At 29.4% G+C, this 25,075-nt stretch overlaps 4 protein-coding genes across 4 annotated transcripts; all 4 read left to right on the top strand.

The window, feature by feature from the left end:
* Positions 1–512: 512 nt before the first annotated feature.
* LOC112797018 (uncharacterized) lies at positions 513–1,780 on the top strand. Its single transcript, XM_025839748.3, has one exon. It carries the CDS (start codon positions 654–656, stop codon positions 1,599–1,601), a length of 948 nt encoding a protein of 315 aa, XP_025695533.1. The 5' UTR covers positions 513–653; the 3' UTR covers positions 1,602–1,780.
* Positions 1,781–4,347: 2,567 nt separating this feature from the next.
* LOC112797010 (uncharacterized) lies at positions 4,348–6,826 on the top strand. Its single transcript, XM_025839737.3, has 6 exons — positions 4,348–4,812; positions 5,188–5,291; positions 5,390–5,561; positions 5,661–5,801; positions 5,896–5,987; positions 6,083–6,826. Exons 1-6 carry the CDS (start codon positions 4,582–4,584, stop codon positions 6,633–6,635), a joined length of 1,293 nt encoding a protein of 430 aa, XP_025695522.1. The 5' UTR covers positions 4,348–4,581; the 3' UTR covers positions 6,636–6,826.
* Positions 6,827–10,011: 3,185 nt separating this feature from the next.
* Positions 10,012–11,169, top strand: LOC112804937 (GDSL esterase/lipase At5g37690-like). The gene is made up of 2 exons (XM_029297149.1): positions 10,012–10,291; positions 10,991–11,169. Exons 1-2 carry the CDS (start codon positions 10,012–10,014, stop codon positions 11,167–11,169), a joined length of 459 nt encoding a protein of 152 aa, XP_029152982.1.
* A 10,928-nt stretch (positions 11,170–22,097) lies between these two features.
* Positions 22,098–23,133, top strand: LOC140179662 (uncharacterized). Its single transcript, XM_072219144.1, has 2 exons — positions 22,098–22,299; positions 22,796–23,133. Exons 1-2 carry the CDS (start codon positions 22,098–22,100, stop codon positions 23,131–23,133), a joined length of 540 nt encoding a protein of 179 aa, XP_072075245.1.
* The last annotated feature ends 1,942 nt before the right edge of the window (positions 23,134–25,075 follow it).

Below are 25,075 nucleotides of genomic sequence, written 5' to 3'. Positions count from 1 at the left end.
ATTTTATATATATTGGGGTGATGCTTGCTTCTATAGTTCTATTGCTGGTGGAAGACGTGACAAGTGACAACATAACCCACGTCACAGGAAAAAAAAAAAAACAAACACTGCCTAATACCTACATATGTCACATGTTTAATAAATTATATATCAAATATTAGATATGTTTAATTTTTAACATTTTTATTTTTTATTTTATAATATATATGTGTGTGTGTGTGTGTGGTTTTAATTTTGGTCCAATTTTTAATTGATTTTGACCTTTTATTTTTTGTTATTGATAATTTTTTGTCTTTATCATCTAAATTTAATAGTACAAAGTTGCAATATATAGAGATCTAAAAAAAGTTTAAAAATTTGCAACTACAAAAGATGATGAAGTTTTTTTATATTTATAATGATAAGGGCTGAAAAAGAAGAAAATAATAAATATATTTAAGAGAAAAATTTTAAAAGAATTACGATTAAAACGGCCTACATTTAGAAAGAATAAAAAATATATATTTAGATCAAAATTAAATGAGCATCAATTGCCAGAAAGATACCCTTGGCTTTCTCTCCTTTCCCCACTTGAGATGTCTATAGGTATAAATAGAAGAGGATTATTATTATTATAGCATTGAGTCCATCACAAAATTTGGTTACCCTTTATCATGAAAAGGGCAACCATGGCTACCTTTAAACATTCTAGCAAATATGGTGTTAGATCTATTAGTTTACCAACTAGATCACATCCAAGCACAATTCAAGTAGAAGAAGAGCTCAACAAGCTTAAATCATGGGATTCATCATCATCATCATCATCTTTGTCAAAGGTTGAAACAATTTGCTATGGTCTATTAGGCCTTGGTAAATTGTATAAGTGCATAGAAGATCTCTTGAAATTGCCATTGACCCAACAAGCATTAGGTCAACATAAAGATGAGAAATGGGTGAATGAGTTCTTGGATTGCCCCTTAAGGTTCCTTGATCTATTGGGAAAAACAAGGGATTTCATCATGTTGATGAAATCAAGTGTTGAAGATCTTCAATCTTCGCTTAGGAGGAGAAAGATTGGAAATCTTGACATTGAAGGATACATCTCTTCATATTGGAGCCTTAGAAGAAACATTAGAAAAGAATGCACAAAAAGTTTGCTTTTTTTGAAGCAAATTGATGATGGGCCATTTCCTCCTCCTCCTTTGGATCTTGATGATAACCATCTTTGTGCATTGGTAAGAGTTCTTAGAGAATCAAGTTTGATCACAAGCTCAATTTTCCAATCACTTTTTGTGTTCCTTTCTTCATCAATCTTGAAATCAAAGCCTACTAAATGGGCATTTGTGTCAAGATTGGTGCATAAGGGTGTTCTTATTTCTTGCAACAACAATCAACAAGAGAATGTTAATGCTCTTGAAAAAGTGGATCTATCACTTTGCAACTTGGAACTTACTATTATGGAGAATTTGAACAAAGAAGAAGTGGGTTTGAGGATTCAATCTACAAATAGAAGCCTTGAAGCTTTGGTATTAGGAATTCAAGGGATTGAAGAAGGGTTAGAGTGCTTGTTTAAGCATTTGATTAATACTAGGGTGTCTTTTCTTAATATAATTTCTCCTTGAGCATAATATATTTTTAATTTTAGGCATGTATAGTATATAGTTATGCATATTTGGAGGTTTGCTTGAACATATTATTATATTTTTCCAGATGTATAGATACATATGTAGTTGTTAGGTGCCATTAATGATGAAGCGATATTGTACACTCTGCTTGTTAATCAAAGTTTTGTTCACTCAAATATTGTGATCTTTCCTATCCCTTTTTTCCATGTATGTAAACCAAATAATAATAATAATTTGAAAAAGAAATTTACAAGTGCTTTTCACTTTACTTTATAAAGCGCCTTTCACTTTACTTGAATATTTTGGCTAATGAATCTTTAATAATACATTTGGTAAAAGTGTCTTAAACTAATAACAATGTACTACACATAACAGAGTGTGTCATATTCTGACCTGCCACAAAGTTTATGGGCTATAATAAATTAAATTAAAGAAAAACGGGCAATAGGTCATTGGCTATTTTATTTTGGCAAAAAATATGTAATGATTAAAATTAAATATTCATAGATTTCTTATGTGTTTCATTCTTTTAATAATAAAAAATTATAATTATTTAATTTTAATTAAAGACTTATTATATCTTCAAACAAAAAATGATTAAAGATCTATTTTATATTTTCTCTAATAAAAATGCTGTAGAAAACTATGATTTATATGAGTCATGGGCATTACCCAAAGTTGGTGAGGTAGCGATACTGGTCACTTAACCATAGTTCACAGACTTATTATTATTATTATTATTATTATTATTATTATTATTATTATTATTATTATTATTATTATTATTATTATTATTATTATTATTATTATTAATTGATCAATTAATAATTATCAGTAGTCTGGTAACTCGTGTTGAATAATTTACAAAAACATATTGGAATGAAAGTGATGAGAGTTAATATCAGAATGTGATAGCAGAATATCATATTTATTGTGTGTAACTGTGTATCATCTCTTAACTGTAAACAGATAATTTCAACTACGTCTAAAGCCTAACTGGCAAGAACATGAATCTGATACAAAAATTATAAATATGTGATTTAATAAGTTGGTGCCGGATGCAGTATGGATCTTTATTTTTTAACGGTACAAGAGTATGCTATATATTATTATTTTATTTTTTGTTCTTTGTATCACACATGGTATTCCCCACAAAATCTACTGTATACAATGACAATTTAGAGATATTTGATATATAACTTATAATCTTAACTAATTTTAAATTTGTTATTGTTATAAGTATTTATTAAATAAAAATATGAAATAATAAAGCAAATAGGATTTGTGGGTGGTTAAATTTATTTTTTTTGTTTTATACGGTATCCTCAAGTCGAGTAGATTCGTCGCGAATCAGAGCTTTATTTAAGAATTTGCTATTTGTCAATGAGTTGCTGTGTGCACAAGGCGGAGTTCAAACTTTCGACATTTATTTAAGTGAACTAGTGAACTAACTAATAAACTATCCCAACTTGATTCTGTGGTTAATTATTTTTTTTCTATGGTATCCTCTTATCCAGTAGATCAAAAATTAATATGTCTTCTGATCTAAATTTTATTTAAAGTTTGTTACTGACAAATAAATTGTTAGATGGACATGATTAATTCGTGGTTTGTTAATTTGGATTCCATAGATAGTATATTTGGGCCTTAGGCTTTGTACTAACCTGTCGAGAATCATCAGCTATTAAGTTACTGCCCAAGAAATATTTTGGATCAAGCTCAGCCCAAATATAATTAATATTAAATATCTTTTATATCGTGGTAAATAAATATCTTTTATATTCATATAATATATATATATATATATATATATATATATATATATATATCAAAGAGAAATATTATTTCATTTTCGTTGCCAAAAAAATATGTATTTTCTAAAAAAATTTCCATGGTTGTTCATTTTGTAAATTAATTTATTATTGATACATATTTTTTTCAATCAAATTCTTAAATTAACACATACAAGAATAAATAGTTGTAAAATAATGAAAGAGAATAATTATTACTATAAAGTAATTTTGTGATTTACTATTTAAACAATTCTAATATATTTTACTTTTAAATTATTTTTTTCATTCACATAAATATTTATCTAAGCAACAATTATAGATTATCATATTTGATGGTGAAGTACAAGCTTAGTAGAATTAAGTCTCAGTTTAATATTTGTGAGATTGACAACTTCCACATTTGTTTATAAACACTTTGTAACAAGCAAAATGTCATCACAAATACTCAATTAAAGAATACAAAAATTTCATATTATTTTTTTAGTGACTAAATTTCATATTATTTTAAAGTACCAAATCACGTACTCTTTTACTTGTTTGATTTATAGAAGAGATTTGTGTGTGTAAAGCTTAATAGAGAAGATGAATTAATAAAAAAAAGCGATGTAATGTTTACAGACTTTATTTAGTATCAAAATACGTATAACGTGATTTGACTGTGTCTAACATAACAAAAGTTAGGTCACAAGTTTTGAGTTTGAACGACAAAAAAATACACAAAAGACATGGTGTATTATAGCCATTAATATCTCAGAGATTAAATCAATATAATTTCTAGATCTTAGAAGGAGCTTAACTCAAGCTTAATCAACAAGGTTCACGAATCCCTAAATAGAAAACGTGGCACATAGATAGAGACTCATTGAGTGATTCCACAAATTTACACGGTGGGTAGCATCAGCATAGGATTCCATCCTACATAGAAACTAGCCAGTAACACAATCATCAATAATCCAATCCATTCTTTCCGTATTCCCATAACGGCTACATTTTCCCACAAAAACAAACAAACAATTTCACATATTTTCTCTTTATTAATTTAACATAAGTTTCTATCTTTAAAAATTTTTATCGCATAAAAAAATAAAAAAGACTATTTCAGCGTACCGTTACATTTCTCATTGCTCACTTCCTTCTCCTTAAACCTCCAAAGCATAGCTCGCATTGAGTCTTGAGCAGTTACCATGACGACTACTGGGATAACAGGTGCAGCCTCACGCGCCAAAAGGGCCATGAAGCTCACGCTCGCCCTCCTTGGCTTAGGCTTCAACACCTCCAAATGCAAGACGGCGGCCAAGATGGCGGTCGCCAGAATCAAGCTCCTCCGTAACAAGCGGGAGGTTGTCGTCAGGCAGATGAGGCGCGACATTGCCATGCTCCTCCACTCCGGTCAAGATGCCACTGCTCGCATTAGAGTACATTCAATTCTTGCTTCCTCTGTTTTTTTTTTTAATTTTAGATAGCGATTAGGTTTTAGTGCAATTGTTATGTGATTAGAGAAATTAATTATATTCAGTAATTGTGTGACTCTTACCATGAGAAATTTAAGATTTAGTGAAAATTTTTCAATCTTGAAGATGCTTTGATCCATAATTAGACAGTAACTAGCTTAGATACTTTGTTTTGATTCATTTCCAACGATACACAGTTATTAACAGTTAGCATCTAGCTGCCACTTATGGATTGCATTACTTATTAATGAAAGTAGTTTTGATGTTTCTTGTTGAATTTGCATTCTCAGATGGCATTATTTAAGTTAGGGTTCTAATGTCGTTGTTGTGAATTTGTAGGTTGAGCATGTGATGAGAGAGCAAAATATTTTGGCTGCAAATGAGTTCATTGAGCTCTTCTGTGAATTAGTAGTTTCCAGACTCTCAATCATTTCAAAGCAAAGGTGAAGAATATATATGAGTACCTTTTTTTATTATCTTCTTAATAGTATTAACCTACTTGAATGTCGAAATCGTAATGCCAGTTCGGAATTATTTTCAGGGACTGTCCAGCAGATTTGAAAGAAGGAATTGCTAGTTTAATATTTGCAGCCCCAAGGTGCTCCGAAATTCCGGAACTTGTCTCACTCAAGAATATCTTTGAGAAGAAATACGGTAAGGATTTCGTATCGGCAGCTACTGATCTTAGACCTAGCTGTGGCGTAAATCGTCAGGTAGAACTTTACTTGCTGCATTCATCTGTATTCTTCGGATAACTTATATATATTAATTCATTACTGACCTTTGTGCTTTTGAATTGCTGTATCTTTTAGTTAATCGACAAGCTCTCAGTGCGAACACCTCCCGGCGAATTAAAGTTGAAAGTATTAAAGGAAATAGCTAAAGAGCATCAAGTAGAATGGGATACTGCAGAGTCTGAAAAGGAACTTCTAAAGCCTCCAGAAGAGCTCATAGTAATAAGCTCTGTCTCTTGATTTTTCATTTGTCTGAGTTATGTTTATCAAATCAAATTTTCATCGCCAATTTGACTACTTTTTGTGTCTATAGGAAGGGCCAAAAACTTTTGTTAGTGCAAGCAGCTTTCCAGCAGTCATAACTACAACAAATGTGTCATCTGAATCAAACAAGCCAATTACTAGGTGAAAACCGAACTATATCCTGCCATTTATATTTATAAGATCATTTTTTTATCATATTGTTTTCTAATAAGATTTTCTGCTATGTTTTCTAATAGTGGTGAAAAAGGCAGTGGTGACATGCATTTTGAGGATTCTAAGGCTGCTGCTGAGGCAGCTGCTGAATCAGCTAAGAAAGCAATTGCCGCGGCCGAAGTTGCTGCTTACATGGCTATGAAAGACCATAACAATGAAGCTCCTCAACCATATGTTTACAATAACAAGTTGGATAACTCAAATAACATTGTTCATCAATCAACAATTGAGGAGAAAATGTATAGGTCAAGGAGCTTACCGAGGTCTGAACAGAAGAAAGATGAAGATTATTCATCGCCTACTGAAATGTATGGTGGTGGAAATGATTATAGGAGGCACAGCTACCATCCAACTTCTGCACGACATTCAGATATTAAGTTTGATGAATCCGACTGTGATGAAGAGATTGAAGTGGAAGAACCTCCTTCAACTCTGCCACCTAAGAGGCCGCCACCATCTGTTCCTTCATCTTTCCTTAAACAGGAAAGCAGTGTCCGTGTCCATCCTAAATTGCCAGATTACGATGAACTTGCGGCTCGCTTTGATGCACTGAAATTCAAGAAGTCACAGTCCTAAACCAAAAAACCTTGAGAGCAATCTAGCTTTTTATTAATTATTTTTGTATACATAATGATATATTTTGTCTTACAGAAAGAGATACTGAGAAGTGAGAATGTCATATAGACATATAGTACTTTGTATGTTTAGTTCTACTACCTTTTGTCATACTTGTTTCTAATAAAAAAAAAATATGTTTAACCAAATAATACTCGGATATGCTTTTCTAACTTGCGTTGTGACAACCAAAGAAAAAGAAAATGGTAATGTGTGCCAAAAGAGAAAAATAACGTAACAAAGAAGTTAAACCATAAGAGTACAGGTACCCAAATGGAAATTCTAAATGTTCCACAATATAAACATTATTTTTCTCTTGTCTCTCATGTCTCTAGTATTAGCATTTTGCTACAATACTTTGTGCTGATAGAGTTCCGCAGACGAATTTGTCAAACTAATGCAATAAACAATAATGATAGAGACAACAAGAAAGATACATTACAAAAATAATAATATTTTTTTTAATTCTATTTATCTTTGGAATGGATCAAACAAACATATAATATTGTATAAAGAACATGCTCTATAAAAAAAACGTCATCCTCTAGTTTATTCAAAACCAAATCATCATATTATCAATACTTAATTAAAACAATTTTTTATTATTTTCTTTTTCATAAAATTATAAAAAATAAAAATATTATAAATACATAAATCAATTAATGGATTGCATGCATATTTGTCCTTTTCTTGTGTAATATAAATTGGAAGTTTAGTGACCAACCGAAGCAGATTCAATGTTATTCCAGTCATAATTATTAAGCCTGTGAGCTAAGATGCATATATGCATGAGATTATTGATGATGAGTATGAGTACGTTAGTTATATTCATGGTCATGGACCTAAGCATGAATCATATCCTTACTTCGTTACGAATCCAAATTATATTTAAAGATTTATCGTTAATTAATAAATTACTGTACACATAAAATAGAATTAGAATCCTCAGACAACTATTTAAATAAACGAGCTAACTAACGACTAGCCTAAATTAATTGATTTCATTGTCAGCTAACATTACTTTTAATTTAACTATGCACGCCATCAGGTCACCACCATGCTTCATATATAGGCCATAAAAAAATTGATTATAATGTTATAAAGCCTTTTGATTATTTTAGTTGCTGATGACTTCATGTTTATAAATATATTCTTGGTTGATATATTAAAAATATATTTATTTTAATTGTATTCAAATAAAATATTCTGCAGAATATTGAATCAATAAATTTTTAGTGTTTGTGAATGTTAAGTGTGAATTACAGAATATTCACAGCATATGCCTTACTTACTTTATATATTAGTAATTATATTAAATGTATATTTAAATCAATCATCAAAATTAATTATTAATATAAAATATATATTAAAATATAAATTTATATTAAAAATAAATTAAATAATATATATTAATTTATATATAAATATATTAATGACTAATTTTAATATATAAATAATATAATACCAATAGTAAAAATAACAAGAAAACTAAATTACTAAACAGTTTTTTTTGAAATCTATTCTTGGGTTGCACAAAGTACTAAACTAAAGTACTAAACAGAAAGAAAGGATGACGTCACTTCTTTTTCTTCTTCTATTTCCTGTGTTTTTTATTAAGGATAAACTAAATATCTTTTTTTTATTATAAAAATATATAAATTTATTTGATTTTTATTAAAGATTAAATTAATTTAATAAAATTATTCAAAATATTTAATAAAATTATCCAACAGATGAATTACTCATTTTAAATAATTTTATTATCAAACTAATTCAATTTTTAATAATTGTCGAATTAGTTTAATAGTTTTTACTTGTTTTATAATTACTATGGTGCTTGCTGGATTTGTTATTATATCACATAAAGGATGTTAAAAAATATCTAGGAGGAATCTTATGTGAATATAACCTTCAAGAAATGGTTTGCCGCAACCATCATTCCTTGTTTAAAATGTTACACAAATAATTATACTTGATTAGGTGAATTATATGGTAAATATGTAAGTTTACAGATCTTTTTTTTTTATGGAATGACAGAGAATTAAAAAAAGTAGGATCCACACTTTGAATAATAATAAAATAATAAAAAATAACTATAAAAAGAATTTATTTTTTCTTTATATCACTTTAATCTGTACAACAAAATGTCTCACTTGATTATCATGTAAAATTAAGTTCAATTATGTTAGGTGTATATTAAAATTAATTATTAATATAAAATATATATTAAAATAAATTAAATATTATATATATAAATATATTAATAGTTAATTTTAGTATATAAATAATATTTTTGAGTTAAGTTATATATATGTATTATAATTTATAAATTTTTTGCATAACAATTTCAAAAAATATTTTTTTTCTACCTTTAGTATATATAATAATTATCAAGGCTAGTTATTTATCTAAAATTTCTTTTCTTTACTTTATTAAATTTTGCTTAGAAACTAGCCAGCTTGCCTCTTCTTTCTGATAACCACTTTTATTAGTTTATTTGTAAAATTATTATTTTTGTTTTAGCCACTAATATCCAACGATATCATCGTTAGGAGTTTTAATCCAAGTCAAGAAAAAACAATGACGGCATTTATCTCTTGGATTATTTTTGCAGAGCACAAACCAACAAAAAGGGAAAGAAGTTTATCTATATCATCGGAGTTAGTAAATTTTATGCAGGTTTGCATTCGATAAAAGTGCTAATGTCAAACAAAAATTTAATTAAATTAGATTCGTATCTCATGTATTATATGTGTTTAGTATTTGAGATAATACAATATAAATATATTTTAGCTAGCATAATTTTTATTATATTTGCATTAAAAAATCTTGTGAAACCAGTCCTTTTTAATATTTTTTATTATTATTTGATCAGTATAAATATTAAATTATTTTTAATAAATAAATTTTACTAATTATATGTGTAACTCTAAAAAATATGAAAACAAACTATATTGATTCGTATGTATAAGATTTGAGTAAATATAAACGTAAACTATATACTTTTTATGTACAGAACTCTTGTATTATTCTTTGCATTATTAGTAATTAAATTATTTAAATTCATGAATGAACCGAATGAATGAATAAACTTAACAATAACACAAAAAATTGAAGCACCAACCAAATGGATTACTTTGGAATATTTACGGCTAGAAATGTTCGCACTAAAAGCCAGTGGTGACATAACTTGCATGTTTGTCAAAATCTAGTTATTATATTTCGGAGCCGAATTACCAAACCTATCCATTAATTAATTTACAATCACATAAACATATCATAAAGCATATATATACATATACATTTTCAAAATTAAAGTTTTATATATATGGCGATCATGAGAAGAATAATGAAGAATATGTTAATTATTATTTTCCTAGCTGCTGAAGGCATGGTTGTTGGGTCGAGATTATTATTGAATGTGGTGGGGTATAGAGATCCAGCAGTGCCTGCAGTTTACATATTTGGGGACTCAACTTTTGATGTTGGTACCAACAATTTCTTGAATGATACAAAGTCAAAGGCTGATATGCCATTTTATGGGATTGATTATTCTCCTTCTCAATCCAAGCCTACTGGAAGGTTTAGCAATGGTTATAACACTGCTGATTGCATTGGTAAACTTATTATTATTAGTAATTAAGAATAATCATGCTACTTATTATTATCATTATTTAATTTGTTTGAATAACATTTGTGTATTAACACTGATTAAAAATAATTTTATGATTATTCAAGCTAAAATATATTACATATATACTCTTTAATTTGCGTTATACTTACATTTTAATTTACTTTCGTATTTAAAACTACAAAGTAAAATCACAACAGTTCAAAAGCTGCAACATTTTTTGAATGTTTATTAAATATTAACTCTTCATATTGTGGGGGTTATAAGCCGTCAAAGAAAGACCAGGGAACAACAGCTGCATGCATATGTATATAATTGCCATCATGCATCCATGTTTTAGTTGTAGTGATTATTCAAATCCGATGAAACCAATAATATTGAGTTAGATAATTTAATGGATAATCTAACGCAATATACTGAATTAGTACGATTATACCAGCGGTTATTAGAAATCGCTACAAAAACTAATCCTCACATCCTAAAGGACCAGATTAATAAACCATTGCTGGTCAATTTTTTATACAATTTCTAAATAAATCGCTGTTATTTGGCATTTTTTTGTAGTGCAATTCAAGCATTAATATTTTAATGCATGATATGATATATAGATGGATCGTAATAATATACATGTTATTCTAATAATTAATTAATCTATAATAGTGTTTGTTTTCTGGGTCATGGTCAGTGCAATTACTAGGATTCAAGGAGAGTCCACCGCCATTTCTGTATCTTGTAGAAAATGATACAGAAGATTTCAACACCCAAATCCTTAAGGGAGTCAATTTTGCTGGAGGAGGAGCAGGGATTCTCCACCACACTGGAAAAAAACGCTTTGTATATCTCTCTCTATCTCCCTCCGTTTAACTTAGACAATTTAATTCCTTAATAGGTTGCATTAGGTAAGTAGTTAAAAAGTTTAATATTTTGTCAATGTGTCATGTTAAATAAAATATGACATGCTATATGAAGTACTATACACACATTATTTAACAAGATATTCTTTTCTCAAGTTCATTTACACTTCAAACACGACTTAGATATAATGTTAATATATATAGTTCACTAATATTGGTTATTTGAACATGAAAAAATATAGGTAGATAATGAAAATATTAAACAACGTGAACAATAAATATATCGAATGTTTATTTTACTAGGTATACGGATGATTATTTTAATATTAAAATTTAGATGATTAATTTAGAGATGTAGTATGTTTTTATTTTATTAGTCGTTATTCATATTGTTCAAGATGGCTATTGTTTACCTAGTACTCTCCTTTGAACATTGGTAGTTTAATAAATAATAAAAAATAAATCTTAATTGGTTGATTAACATGTAATACGATTTTGATATCAGTATTTCCTTAATGACTAAACATACATTTTTTGTCAATTAAAAAATAATTTAAATACACAATTAATTAGTAATGTATTTTTACACAGATGCTAAGAGTATTTGGTGTATGAATAATGTTTTTCGAAAACTAAAACATGAGTATATGGATGGAAACATGCAGGGGAGGGTTATATCCATGGAAGAACAAATTGAACAATTCTCAAGAGTTGGCGACAATATGACACGGTATCTAAATGAAAGTGCCGCAAAAGGTATAATCAACAAATCTCTAATCCTTATAAGTGTGGGAAGCAATGACATAAATGAATTCTTGATGTTCAATGTAAGCAACTCCAGCAGCCTCATCCAACAACTGCAACAATTCTTGCCGGACTTGATCGCTAGCTACCAAGCTCATCTCACGGTCTTCTTCTTTCATTCCCATTACATACTTTCCTTTTTTATTTATTTATTTACTTTTTTATTAAAAATAAATAAATTTTTATTCATGAAAGACATTAAACGGCATATAATAAGTAGTAGAGACACGTTAGATTTAGCTCTAAAAGTGAAAAATAAATATTCTTACTATGCTGAATTATAGACTAAAAGTGAATATATATTTCGATTACAAAGAATCTTAGATAACAAAAGTGAAGACAAATATATGTCTCGTTAATTAATTTATAGATTCATATAGTACATATTATAATATAGTGAAATATCTTTTCCTCTTTTTTGAACTATTTTGAATCTATTCTGATGGTTTCAGTGGCTAAGAGAAGGGGGTTGAATCTTAGCCCCCTTTTTCTGACGTTAGCACTTGCTGACCTTTAGAGGAGACTTTTCTGTTTTTGCTCGTCACTAGACACGAGCAACTTTGTTTTGTCTCGTCCCTTGCCACGAGAATTTTTGTTTTGTCTCGTCACTTGGCACGAGATAATTCTGGCTTTTGCTCCTGTGTAGTAGAAAATAGAAATGGAGTAGAAAGAGAAGAAGATTGCACCCAGATATATCCTGGTTCGGCTGCTAAGTGCAGTGCAGCCTACATCCAGTCTCCATCACAAACATGATGGAATTTCACTATACTCAATCTGATTACAACTTGTAAAGTGCTAACCCAACTTACAAGGGGATTCCCACAGAATCATGATACACAACATAGATGAACAAAGGAACGCTAAGACATCTATGGCTTTTTCTTTTAATTTTGCACTCTCTGCCTTTTTCCGCTCTATGGCTTTTTTATACAAACCTCACTTGTTTGCCTTTTTCCATGAGACTCAAGACATGACAAAATTAAACAGAAAAATTACAAAACAGAGAACATTGAAGGAGAAGAGAAAACTGTTAGCTCAGGTAGCTCTGAGAACTCTGTGCCTTGCACATTCAAATTTTCTCCTTGCTTCAAACAGTGGTTGTTCCCCCTTTTTAAAGAAGAGGAAAGCCTCCACACTTGAAGCCAAAACCGAACCAACTTCTTCCTCCTTCAACAAACACAGAACCGGTTCGGCCACACAGAGAGAGAAGAGATAACCATGCATTAACCAACATGCAATTACCTCTAGTCCTTTCTTGATCATCACCCTTCATCAATCCGGGCTCTCCATCCTTGGCTTCCTCTCCAAGATGGATTTCTGGCCCTTGATGCCTCATGATGATGATGACTTCATCTGCTTCAATCTCTGCCTTCAACCATCACTTCGCCACTCTAACTACTCCCTGTGGTGGTTGAGCAGAATCAAAGACAAGCCATGCTTCAAGAATCTCCTCTAGCTGGCCGAATCTTCTTCTTCCTTTTTGAGCATGAAAGGCTCAAGATAGCTTCACCAAATCTAACCACATTTGGTAAGCATCTTAGCCACAGCTCACTTTTATTTTAGTGTGTTTTCTTGTCATCATTAGCTTGATGGTCTTGATGCATGCAACTCTTTCTTTTTCTTTGTTGATGATCACGGCGTCCATGGTTTACTGGACAAAGACCAAAGAGAGAAGAAGAAAGAGATGAGAGAGAATGTGAAATTAAAGTAAAAGCAATTAAATGACATATAGCATATTGATGGCTAGCTTTTACTTCCCATGCTTTGAGTGGAGTGTTGCATTGGTCATAATGATTCCCATCAAATCAAAGTCAAGTTCTCTCTCATGTTTCCAATGCTAGCTTATTTAAATTTGAAATCCATTCTTAGCAAGCAATGGAATCCGTTGGAGAGTATGAAGCTTTATTTCTTTGCTTCATGGATTCGGTCAAGCATGAGGAACTCTCCTTTCAAATAGAATTGGGCTTGGTTGCAATGATAATTAAATCAGGCCCAAGAATAACATTTGCTTTCCTGATAAATCTTGGATCAAGCATAGAACACACAAGAAAGCATCTGTTTGGGCTTGCATCAATAATATTTATTCTGGCCCATTAATATAAAATTTCAGCCTCATAATATAAAGCATGCAACAAGGCTTAATTATTGGGCTTAAGTCAGAAACTCATTTCTCGGCCCATCATAAAATCTGCACAACAAAATTATTAATTAAGCATATATGAATTAGGATTAAATTAATAATTTTGTATTTAAATATTTCAATAATGTTTGTTTATCATCAAAATTAAATAAGAGTTTTCCAAACTCATCATATTCTCGATATGAATTTTTTTCAGCTAATTTGATCTTAAAAGATAGAGTCTTTATGGGGTCAAAGCTCATCCTTAAAGCTTAGGGCTAATTAAATTGACACCTCTACTTTTCATTACTTCGAAGGATTGGTAGTAGTGGTGTCCCTAGTATATACAAAATTTATCTAAGATAATAAAGTATTTATATTTTCATATATTTTTTTATTAGTTTAAATTATTTAAAAAAATAATTTTATAATATAATATTAAAATTTTTTTGACTTAAAAATTTAGAGTAATTCAATTGTTGTTAAATAAAAAGAAAAAGACAATCTAAAAAAAACTTATACAAATTTAACAAAAAATTTTGTACGAAAAGTGTATTAAAAATATAATCATTCATGTGTTTTTTTTATTAGTTTAAGTTTTTAAAATAAGCGGTATTGTAAAAGAATGTATCAAGACTATAACAAAAATCATTTTTAATGGTAAATTTTTAGTGACAATAACATAATGGCCACTATATGTCTTATTTGGTAATTATATATTTGTCATTATTACTATATGTTACAATGACAATGGTATATTTTTTACTATCATTAAAAAGGTCTTTCACACAATTATACAATTACTATTAAAACTTTTTAACAACAAAATATAAAATAAGTAATGTCTAATTGTTGATAAATATATTAATAGCTATTTTTACTGTAGCTAAAAATAAAATAAATAATTACTAATTAAAAAAATGATTTTTATAGTAGTTTAGTTTCCCCCTCTCTCACATATTTTTAAATAGGAATGACTAATACTATCAACAGTTCTATTTATTTTAATATTTAATAATTATTTAACAATATTTTTAGAATGGTTGTGGTGAAGATTTTATTTTGTTATTCTCTTTTAATTATTTTTCCTTCATAGATCACTATCAATATTAATAACTAAAATTATAAATTATTTATACGAATGAACTAACTTTTAATCAATTCGGATTAATTGTGCTAGCCTTATTTCCAATAATAATAATATTAAGGAGAAGTATAGGATACTAATATATTATCTGGGGTTAAGTATGATTTTGGTCCTTAACGTAGGAGCTAAAAATTTTTTTCGTTCCTCGCCTTTTTTTTGTTCCAAAATGGTCCCCAAAATTTTAGTTTGTTTTAAAACCGTCCTTCGGACCAAAATGCCCCTATCCCTTCTTCCCCAAAATTCTCCCTTCTTCCCCAAAATTATGCAAAGCACCAGCACCATCACAACCACCACCACCCACCACCTACCACCTACCACCACCACCACCACCACCATTATCAGAACTCAGAATCAGAACAACAACAACAACCACCACCACCACCACCACCACCACCACTACCATCATCATCATCATTATAATTCAGAATCAGAACAACCACCACCACTGCACCCCCCATCCACTGCCACTCCATCACCAGCATCCATCACACCAAAACATCAAAAATCCAGAAAAATCAACATCAGAAAATCAGAAAAATCAAAACATCAGAAAATCAACATCATCATCGTCATCCTCATCAAAACCCAGAATTTAGAAAATCCAGAAAAATCAAACAACAATGTTACTCAGAACCAGAAAATCATCATCATCATCAAGAACCCAGAATCAACATGAAGAAGAAGAAGAAGAAGTGGCGGGCGGCGGACAACGGCTCGGCGGTGGTGTCGGCGGGAAGAAGAAGAAAAAGAAGAAGAAGAAGAGGCGGACAGCGGGCGGCGGTGCGGCGGTGGAGTCGGCGGGCGGCGGTGCGGCAGCATGGCGTCCCTCTTCTCTCCACCCTCCCCCCCACACCTTTCTCGCCCCTCCTCCTCCCCCCCCCCGCTTTTCTTTCTTTCTCGCCCCCCTCTCCCACCCTGCTTCTGTATCCCCTTTTCTTTCTTTTTTTTCTTTTTTTATTTATTTTATATTTATTTTATTTTATAATTTTTTTAATAAAGGGTAATTTGGTAAATAAAAAAATATAATTGGTAAAAATGACGATTTTAAAACAAACTGAAACTTTAGGGACCATTTTAGAGCGAAAAAAAGGCGAGGGACGAAATAAATTTTCATCCCCTACGTTGGGGACCAAAATCATACTTAACTCTATTATCTGCCAACTTATTGTCAACAATAATTAATTATTATATTTTAAACACATGTATAAAAAGGCACATCCAGAAAATATATTTATAAAGACACTTCCATTAGATACGATCATAAAAAAGATATTTTTATTAGATACATCCATAAAGACACTTCCATAAAATATCGTTATAAACAAGAGTCGACAGAAATTGACAAAAATACTGTTGGTAATATAGCAGGATTGTAATAATAATATTAATAATAATAATATCTAACAATTATTGTCCTTTGATCATTACAGAATTTAATAAACCTGGGAGGCAGAAAATTTGGCATACTAGGTCTTGCTCCTCTTGGTTCTGTCCCAGATGTGCGTGGAAGTTATGGTGGTAACTCTTCGAATGAAATCAATGCTGTTGCTCAACTCTTCAACTATGGATTGTATTATATGCTGCTAGATTTGAACTCATCAAAGTTTCCTGAATTTAATTTCTCCTTTGGAAACACATATTCAATTACCACTGAAATGATCAACAATCCTGCATCACTTGGTAAACATGCATCTGACTCTAGCTAATTCAATTACCTTTGTTTCAAGGGTTTTATGTGTCAGGAAATTTGCTAAGATTATTGTTATAATGGAAATTAAAGTTTCAAAGTTTATTATCTACCTATTTCAAAAAATTGTAAATAATCACAAATTAAAAAAGAAAGTAATAAATGAATTTTGAATAATGTTTATAATGTATAAATACAGTAAATTCCACTTAAATAAATTTACATATATATATATATGTATAACTAATTTTTATTCAATTATCACAATTAAATTAAGAGTGTTATTGGAAAAAGGACAATAATTATCTTAAGATATTAACTTTTTAATTTTTGAATAATTATTTTAATTTAAAATACAGAGCATATGGAAATCTTAAATGTTTAAGGATGCATTTTCATTTTTACTGTGTCCTGTTTTTAGAATTTTGTGGAAAAAAAAATAAAATTTTATTTTCTATTTTTATCTCTTAATCTTTTTTTATAAAATTATAAAAATAAAAAATACTAGAAATAAAAACACAAACTAAATACATCCTAAGTTTTTAAATATAATTTTTTTGTGTATATATGTTAGAGACCTTAAGAAATCAACGATATATAATGCTAGCAAAATTCTTTTCTGAAAATAATATAAATTTCTATTAATACTAGACTTATTTTCTTTAATTAAGTATAATCATGGAAGGGTTATAACTTTTATGGTAAGTTGTTCATCATGATAGATTGCACAAAATAAAACAAGTTGAGTTCATTTCTTGGCAAAAATTAATAAAAATTTTGTGGCAAAATCACTTTTCCTAAAAATTTAAGTTTATTCAAAAACATATGTAAATGCTTATATCTCTAAGAGATTTGATTATATTTAATGAAGGTCTGAGTGACGTAGCAACTGCTTGCTGCGGAAATCAAACTCTCACCGGTGGAATCCCATGTAGCCCAAATGCGACAGTATGCGAATTCCGCCACAAATTCTTGTTTTGGGATAGGCACCATCCAACTGAATATGGCTCTCAGCTTGCTGCCAATGATCTTTTCAATGGCGGATCTGAATTTGTGTCACCCTTCAATTTAAGTACATTGGTTCAAACTTCATGATTCTCATAAGTCATATCTCCTACATGCTTTAATAGGATTTTCAATAAATGAAAAATAACAATCAAAGATATGACGAGTAGAAAAAAAAATAACAATCAAATATATGAGGGGTAGAAAATTAGAATAATGTAATATGTATCCTAAAGACTCAATTTATTTTCTTTAATTTGTTTCTTTTGGGGTTATTCTTTTTATTATTTCTCTTTTTCCTCCTAGCTATTTCAGAATCAAAGTTGATCTAATTATCGAGAAAAAGAAAAAAATTGGTGGAAAGTCTTTGACAAACTATGAAACACTTGTTTGATATAGAGTTATATAATTTCAATGCAATATTTTAATCCATCTTGATCTGTGTGGTTGTTATTCGAAATTCGGAAAATATGTATTTGGACTTTTTTGAATTTTCTAAAACTTTTTTTGGACCTTGAATTTCAATTTAATAATTTTTTTATGCAACCTAAGTTAGGGTTGGCAATTAAGCACAAGGCTTGCAACCTAAATTCATATCTATTCAATTTGCTTATCTTTCTCGAATAAAACCGGATAATAGATTTAGAGATAACATATGTGACAAATAGTAAAGGTTTAAGGTAATGCATAGATAATGATTTATAAGTTGCTCTAATCTAACATATATATAGGTATCTCTTAAATAGTATAAATCAATTTAGTTCCTAATTTTTTAATATAATAAATTACGTTCACTACCATCTTTATAAATGTGACCCTTATTAGTTTTTGAACAAATTTCTGCCTCAATTATTTGTGTAGTTCTTATATAGGCAGTAAAATGAATATTATCAACTAATTGAAGTAAATACTTTTTAATTATAGTCAATATAATGACAGAAATGAAGTCATGTGACTTAATTGGTATTTATTAATTTTTTTTATAAAGTCTTATGAACCAATTGAAAATACTATATACCTAAGTAAAAATTGCTCACATCCAGTAGTAGTCGTTACAGTACCAATGCAAGGATTTAATATGACTATGCTAATATGAGAATGTTTAGAGTGAGGTGAAAATTCAGGTGGAATCGACTTTACGTGAAATTGATATCTGAGAGTCGTTAAATAAAAATTTAGTCAAATCAGTCAAATTATCTATCTAACGACTCTCAGGCAAGGTAGCAAAAATCGCGTCTTTAATCGTAGAAACGGACGATTCTACGTTCCTGTAAGTGTTTTGCGTGTCCGTTTCTACTTCCGTTCCTGATAAAACTCAGAAACATAGAATTGCCGTGGAAGATCGTGGGATCGTAAAATCGTCTTCGTCTCCCCCGCGTCAAAAGCAAGACAATTTGGAAGATGAATAATAGTGGGTTTGGAATGACCCGCTTGGTCCAACCCGGATCTAACCAAAAAACCCTTCAATTTTTTCACCGTCTTAATTCAATCTTTTCAATTTCAGTTTTAATTTAAAATACTGTAACCTCCTGTCACTCTCCTACTCTTCCTGACTGGCTGACTCCCACTTCCTTAACCTATCGCATTCCAGTTCTGCACTTTTATAGTTTTTATTTTGGGACTCTGCACTTCTGCAGTTTTGTCATTGTTGCCTTCTCCACGACAAATTAGCATCTTCAACTCTGCTTTGTGCATGTAAGATCCTCGACTCCTTCTCATACTTCTTGATTTTAATTTCTTTACCATCATTATATTCAACAAATTAGCAAATAAATTATAGTTGGCTCGTTGCCAATATAATATGAATCATATGATACACTTATAAATATTGGAAATTTGGGAATCGGGATTAGGACATCAGGATTTAGGTGCATATGCTTTACCTGTTATTGTTATTTACAATTCACAAAAATCAAAGAGTGATATATTTCTATTGCTACAGGATAAAGCCTAAATGCTTACATTACATAATAACATAGTTAATTATATATTCATTTATATACTTTACTTATGAATGTTTAAACTTTATTTTAAGTTTTAACTATATGCTCTATTTAATTTCAATACTTCAATTTAGTTGTTATTGGATATGAATAAGAATTGTGGTATCAATTTTATTTGTTCTTTATTTTTAATTATGAAAAATACTTTTGCTAATATCACTTTGTGGATATGTGAGAAAAATTGCAGCTGTTGGCCTGTTGCTTCTCAAAGTTAATAAATTCAGTGAAGTATCTCAAGTTTTTAAGTCTCAAATTTAAAGACTCTGAGGTAAGCTTCTCAAATAATTAAAATAGAGTTTAAGCTTGCTACTACAAATCAAATAAAGAATATAATTTACTCTCAATTGTGAACTTGTTGACATCAAATTAGAGTTTCTTATACCAACTATATTATTAGATAGTAGATAATAGAACAAAGTTATTGATTAAAATAAAGATCATTTATGTTAGTATTTAGATAATAGTGGCATGTATGTTTATTTGTTGAATTGACTAGCATTAGTAGATATATATGATTTTGTATATAAGTTTGTTCTAGAAGAAAATTTATAATTTCATCTTGTTAAAGATTGTTAACTATTTACTGAAACTAGTGACAATATCCGATATTTATATAGGCCTTTGTGTAATTGTGTATTAATATTTAGCATATTTAGTTCTTGTGCTGTAATTGGTAATTAGTTGCTCCAATTGATGTGTTTGAGAGTATAAATAAAAATTTATGTTACAGGGAACACGTTCATATCTTTGGTAATGTTCAATATGATTTTTTTTTTTTTAATGCTAGCTAGTTAAGCACGGATGAAACAAATATTTTGGGGTTCATATTCATGATCTATTCAAGAAGTGGCTATGAAATTTTCTTGATAAGTTATCTTTGGTTATGATATTTCATAAATACTGAAATTTATTGGACCATATAAGGCTTTGTGTAGAGAATTTGATATATAGTGCACCATTTTCTTTTGAAAATTATGTGAATTTATTGCATTTTTTATAGTAATATTTAAATATTCTCACTTGATAATGCATTCATTAGTTTGCTGTATATCAAATTGTTCAAATTTTATTAATGTATTGTATTATTTGTTTATTACTACTATATTTGGGGCTTTAAGCCCCTCCCTCGAAAAAAAATTAATACTATATTATCACTTCAAAAGTCATAGTTTAGTCTTAAGGAATTAATTGTTTTGTTCTATTTATTTAGGTTTGAAATGGCTTCAAATGCGAATAATGGTGAAAATAATACTGGGGCTGAAATTATTGGTGGTGGTGCATCTGAGAAGATCGCTAAAAATACTCTAGAAAATAGGAGTGACAAAGCTTGGAAGCATGGAATTTCTATTGATGAAGATGCCAAGAAAATAAAATGTAAGTATTGTGATAAGGTTGTGACAGGAGGAGTGTATAGGTTGAAATATCATTTGGCAGGAACAAAAAAATATGTTGAACCTTGTATGAGTGTTTCTGATGAGGTTAAAAAGGAGATGTTTGATATTGTTGTTGGTTTGCAAAAAAAAATTTGGTTAAGAAGACAAGAGACTTTGAGAGAATGATACAAAGTAAAGATGAAGGAGTAGAAGAAGAAGGGGATGCTTTAGTTGGTGAGAAAAAAAAAGGGAAAAGAAATAGAGATACCAGCAAGTCTCTTTAAGAAAAGGGGTGTGAACACTCAAACAACAATCAACTCTATTTTTAAAAAGGGTCTAAGGGAAGAGGCGTGTGATGAAATTGCTTCGTTCATCTACAATAATGATATTCCCTTTAATGTTGCAAGATCTGAATAATAGCATAGCATGTTTGAGAAGGTTGCCCGCCATGGATTAGGATTCAAGCCACCCTCTTATGATGAGTTAAGAGGAAAATTATTGAAGAAGAAGGTAGAGTCAACCAAACTAATATTAGAACATAAAGCTGAATGGAAAAAAGTGGATGCACTATTATAACAGATGGTTGGATAGATGAAAGAAGGAGAACTATTCTCAACTTCCTTGTGAATAATCCTAAAGAAACTATTTTCTTGAAATCGATTAATGCTTCTGATATATGCAAAACAGCTGAAAAGATATTCAAGATGATTGATGAAGTTGTAGAGGAAGTGGGGGAAGAGAATGTGGTTCAAATTGTAACTGATAATGCAGCTAACTACAAAAAGGCAGGATAAATGTTAATGGAAAAGAGAAAGAATCTTTATTGGACTCCTTGTGCCGCTCCTTGCATTGATTTGATGCTTGAAGATTTTGAGAAGAAGCTAGCTCTTCACAAAGACACCATTGCCAAAGGAAGAAGACTTACCACTTACATATATTCTAGGACTTCTCTAATTTTTCTTTTGCAACAATACACCAAAGGAAGAGATTTGGTGAGATCAGGTATGACACGATTTGCTACTTCCTACCTTACTTTGGGTAGTCTTAATGAGAAAAAGAATCTAATAATTAGAATGTTCATCTCAGATGAGTGGAAGACAAGCAAGTGTTCAAAGACAAGGGATGAAAAAAAAAACATTGAAAATATTGTTTTGGATAAAACATTTTGAAAAAACATTATCCATTACTTGAGAGGTGTTTATCCTCTTCTTCACGTGCTCCGTATAGTGGATTCAGAGAAAAACCCAGCTATAAAATACATGTATTCTGAAATTGATCGTGTTAAAGAAAAGATTAAAAATGTTTTTCAAAGTGTTGAAGCAAGATAATAAAACTAGTAATAAGTAAACATTTTTCTTTCAGTATTACCATTTAATTATTTACTAATTAGGTAATTGTCTAATTCATTATTTTCATGTTCTTTTTAGTTATAAGCCTTTGTAGAATATTATTGATGAAAGATGGAACAAGCAACTCTTTAAGCATTTGCATGCTGTAGGCTATTATTTGAATCCACAAATTCAATATAGTCCTAATTTTAAGGTTGAGTATGATGTTAAGAAAAGACTTTATGATTGTTTGGATATACTTGTAGTAGATCCTGCACTCATTATAATTATTGATAGTCAACTTGAAGATTTCAAGAATAAGGCTAAATTTTTTAGTACAGATGTAGTCAAGAATGCTCTCAAAACCAAAACACCTTCACAATGGTGGGATTCTTATGGGGATGAACATCCAGAACTTCAAAAGTTTACTATCCGTGTCTTGAGCTTGACTTGTAGTTCATCGGGATGTGAGTGTAATTGGAGTGCTTTTGAGATGATAAACTTTTAATTTGATACTAGTTTAGGGATTTATTTTCTAAATTATAGAATTAGTTAATTATTCAATTCTATTACTTTCTAATTAGTATATGTATTTATTTTAAATAAATGTTAATAAATTTTGATATTATTAGGTTCACACGAAAAGGAGAAATCGTTTGAAAATAAGTACAATGAATGACGTTGTTTTTGTGATGACCAATTTAAGATTGGCAAGGAAAAAACCATCAAGAAATACTGCTGACTATAGTCTTGAAGACTTGAATTTAGATGAAGAATGGATTGTGAAAGATGAAAATATAATGAAAAATTTGGAAGAGTTTGACACACAAAATGATGTAAACTTAGCCCCTCAGAAAGATGGAGGTAAAGATGAGAATCCTTTGATTGATTTGGAAATTCCTCTTCTTTATGATGATGCTTTCAATGAGCTTCTCAACTTTCCTCCTAATGAAAATCAAAATGTTGGAGAACATAATGATTATGACGTTAATAAATTGTTCTAGTTTTTATATTTTTTAGGATGATGTTATGTTATCTTCTTTATATTTGTGATGTTGCACATTAAACTTGTGACTAGTTTATATTTTTATTTTTAAACTTTACAAATGTTACATTTTGTTATATATTTATGTTACTTTAGTTTTATTTTATCATCGTGTTATTATTTATGATTTTTTTGTCAAATTTAAATTTTTGTTTTTATTTAAATTACTTAATTTTATCATATTATATTGCTCTAATAATTAATATTAATAAATTTATATATTTAATAAAATCTTACGTTATGTTTTATGATTTTACGTTCTACGATTTTTAATTATCTTTTCAATTTTATGTAAAATCTCGATTTTCGTTACCTTGCTCTCAGATATCAATTTCACGTAAAGTCGATTGCACTTGAGTTTTCACCTTAAAATAATCTTGATCTGAAGATCATAATAACTAATTAAGCACTGTTATTAAATAGTTTGACATGTGTAATTAAACTGTTTGATAACATGTACATGTTCACATTTCATAAATAATTTTTACATGAAAATTGAAAAATTATATGGAACCAACTAATAATCAGCTAGGAATGGGATAACATAATTAATTATAATTAGTTTTATTAATTTATAATTTAATTTGTTTGTTAAATTATTGTTGATCACGTTTAAAACATGAGGGAAGATACGCTAATGTTAGGAGAGAATCACGGAACAGATGCTTTGATCATTTATTAGTTGGTTCCATATAATTAATTATGTTTTATTAATGCGTAACACATGAAACATAGAAATCATATCCAAAACCATCCAATTTACAAGAAAAAGAAACATCCGTATGCCTATCAGTAGCAACATTCGGTTAAAGTCACCGGTACCTCTAATTTACCAATTGGCTGATTCTTGACTTATATAGAGTTGGTTCCTAGTATTGTTGATGAAAATTTATTCTAACCATCTTTGACATGTGAATAATTAGAGATAATGGTGTAAAACCGTTGCCAAATCGATTACAGTGTGAAGTTATTGTATTAAAAATGCAACCGTAAAAATCGTTTTTTAAAAATTGTTCTCTAAAAAGTTACTAACCTAATACTTATTACGGATTAAATTAGTTTGACTAAAATATTGAAAATGTTTGTTAAAATTATCAAACAAACGATTTATTTTAAATAATTTTATTGAATCAACAAACTTTTAATAGGTGCTAAATTGATTTATTTTTTAAATTAAAATTGTTAATTCTTAAACAAAGAAGAAGATGAATATTAATATGGAAAAACAATGCAAGAAATATAAGGCGCCAATGGCCACCCTGTGATGTCGTAAACAAGAAGAAGATTCTGACGATCACATTTTGAAATTGCCGATATTGACAAAATATTGTTGTTGTAATAGTCGATAATAAATCACACACGTTGCATATGTTTTTTGTGCAATTTTTTTTTTAATTTGTATTAT

This window comes from Arachis hypogaea, chromosome 1, assembly GCF_003086295.3.
Source record: "Arachis hypogaea cultivar Tifrunner chromosome 1, arahy.Tifrunner.gnm2.J5K5, whole genome shotgun sequence".
Taxonomy (NCBI): domain Eukaryota; kingdom Viridiplantae; phylum Streptophyta; class Magnoliopsida; order Fabales; family Fabaceae; genus Arachis; species Arachis hypogaea.
The sequence above is the reverse complement of the archived record's forward strand: the minus strand, read 5'-3'. Positions and strand labels throughout refer to the sequence as shown.

Coding starts and splice junctions, on each gene's coding strand:
- LOC112797018 (XM_025839748.3), top strand. CDS start 654: ATGAAAAGGGCAACCATGGCTACCTTTAAACATTCTAGCAAATATGGT.
- LOC112797010 (XM_025839737.3), top strand. CDS start 4,582: ATGACGACTACTGGGATAACAGGTGCAGCCTCACGCGCCAAAAGGGCC. Junction 4,813..5,187: donor ATGCCACTGCTCGCATTAGA/GTACATTCAATT, acceptor GTGAATTTGTAG/GTTGAGCATGTGATGAGAGA. Junction 5,802..5,895: donor AGCCTCCAGAAGAGCTCATA/GTAATAAGCTCT, acceptor TTGTGTCTATAG/GAAGGGCCAAAAACTTTTGT.
- LOC112804937 (XM_029297149.1), top strand. CDS start 10,012: ATGAGAAGAATAATGAAGAATATGTTAATTATTATTTTCCTAGCTGCT. Junction 10,292..10,990: donor TAACACTGCTGATTGCATTG/GTAAACTTATTA, acceptor GGTCATGGTCAG/TGCAATTACTAGGATTCAAG.
- LOC140179662 (XM_072219144.1), top strand. CDS start 22,098: ATGGAAAAGAGAAAGAATCTTTATTGGACTCCTTGTGCCGCTCCTTGC. Junction 22,300..22,795: donor AAGAGATTTGGTGAGATCAG/GTATGACACGAT, acceptor TGCATGCTGTAG/GCTATTATTTGAATCCACAA.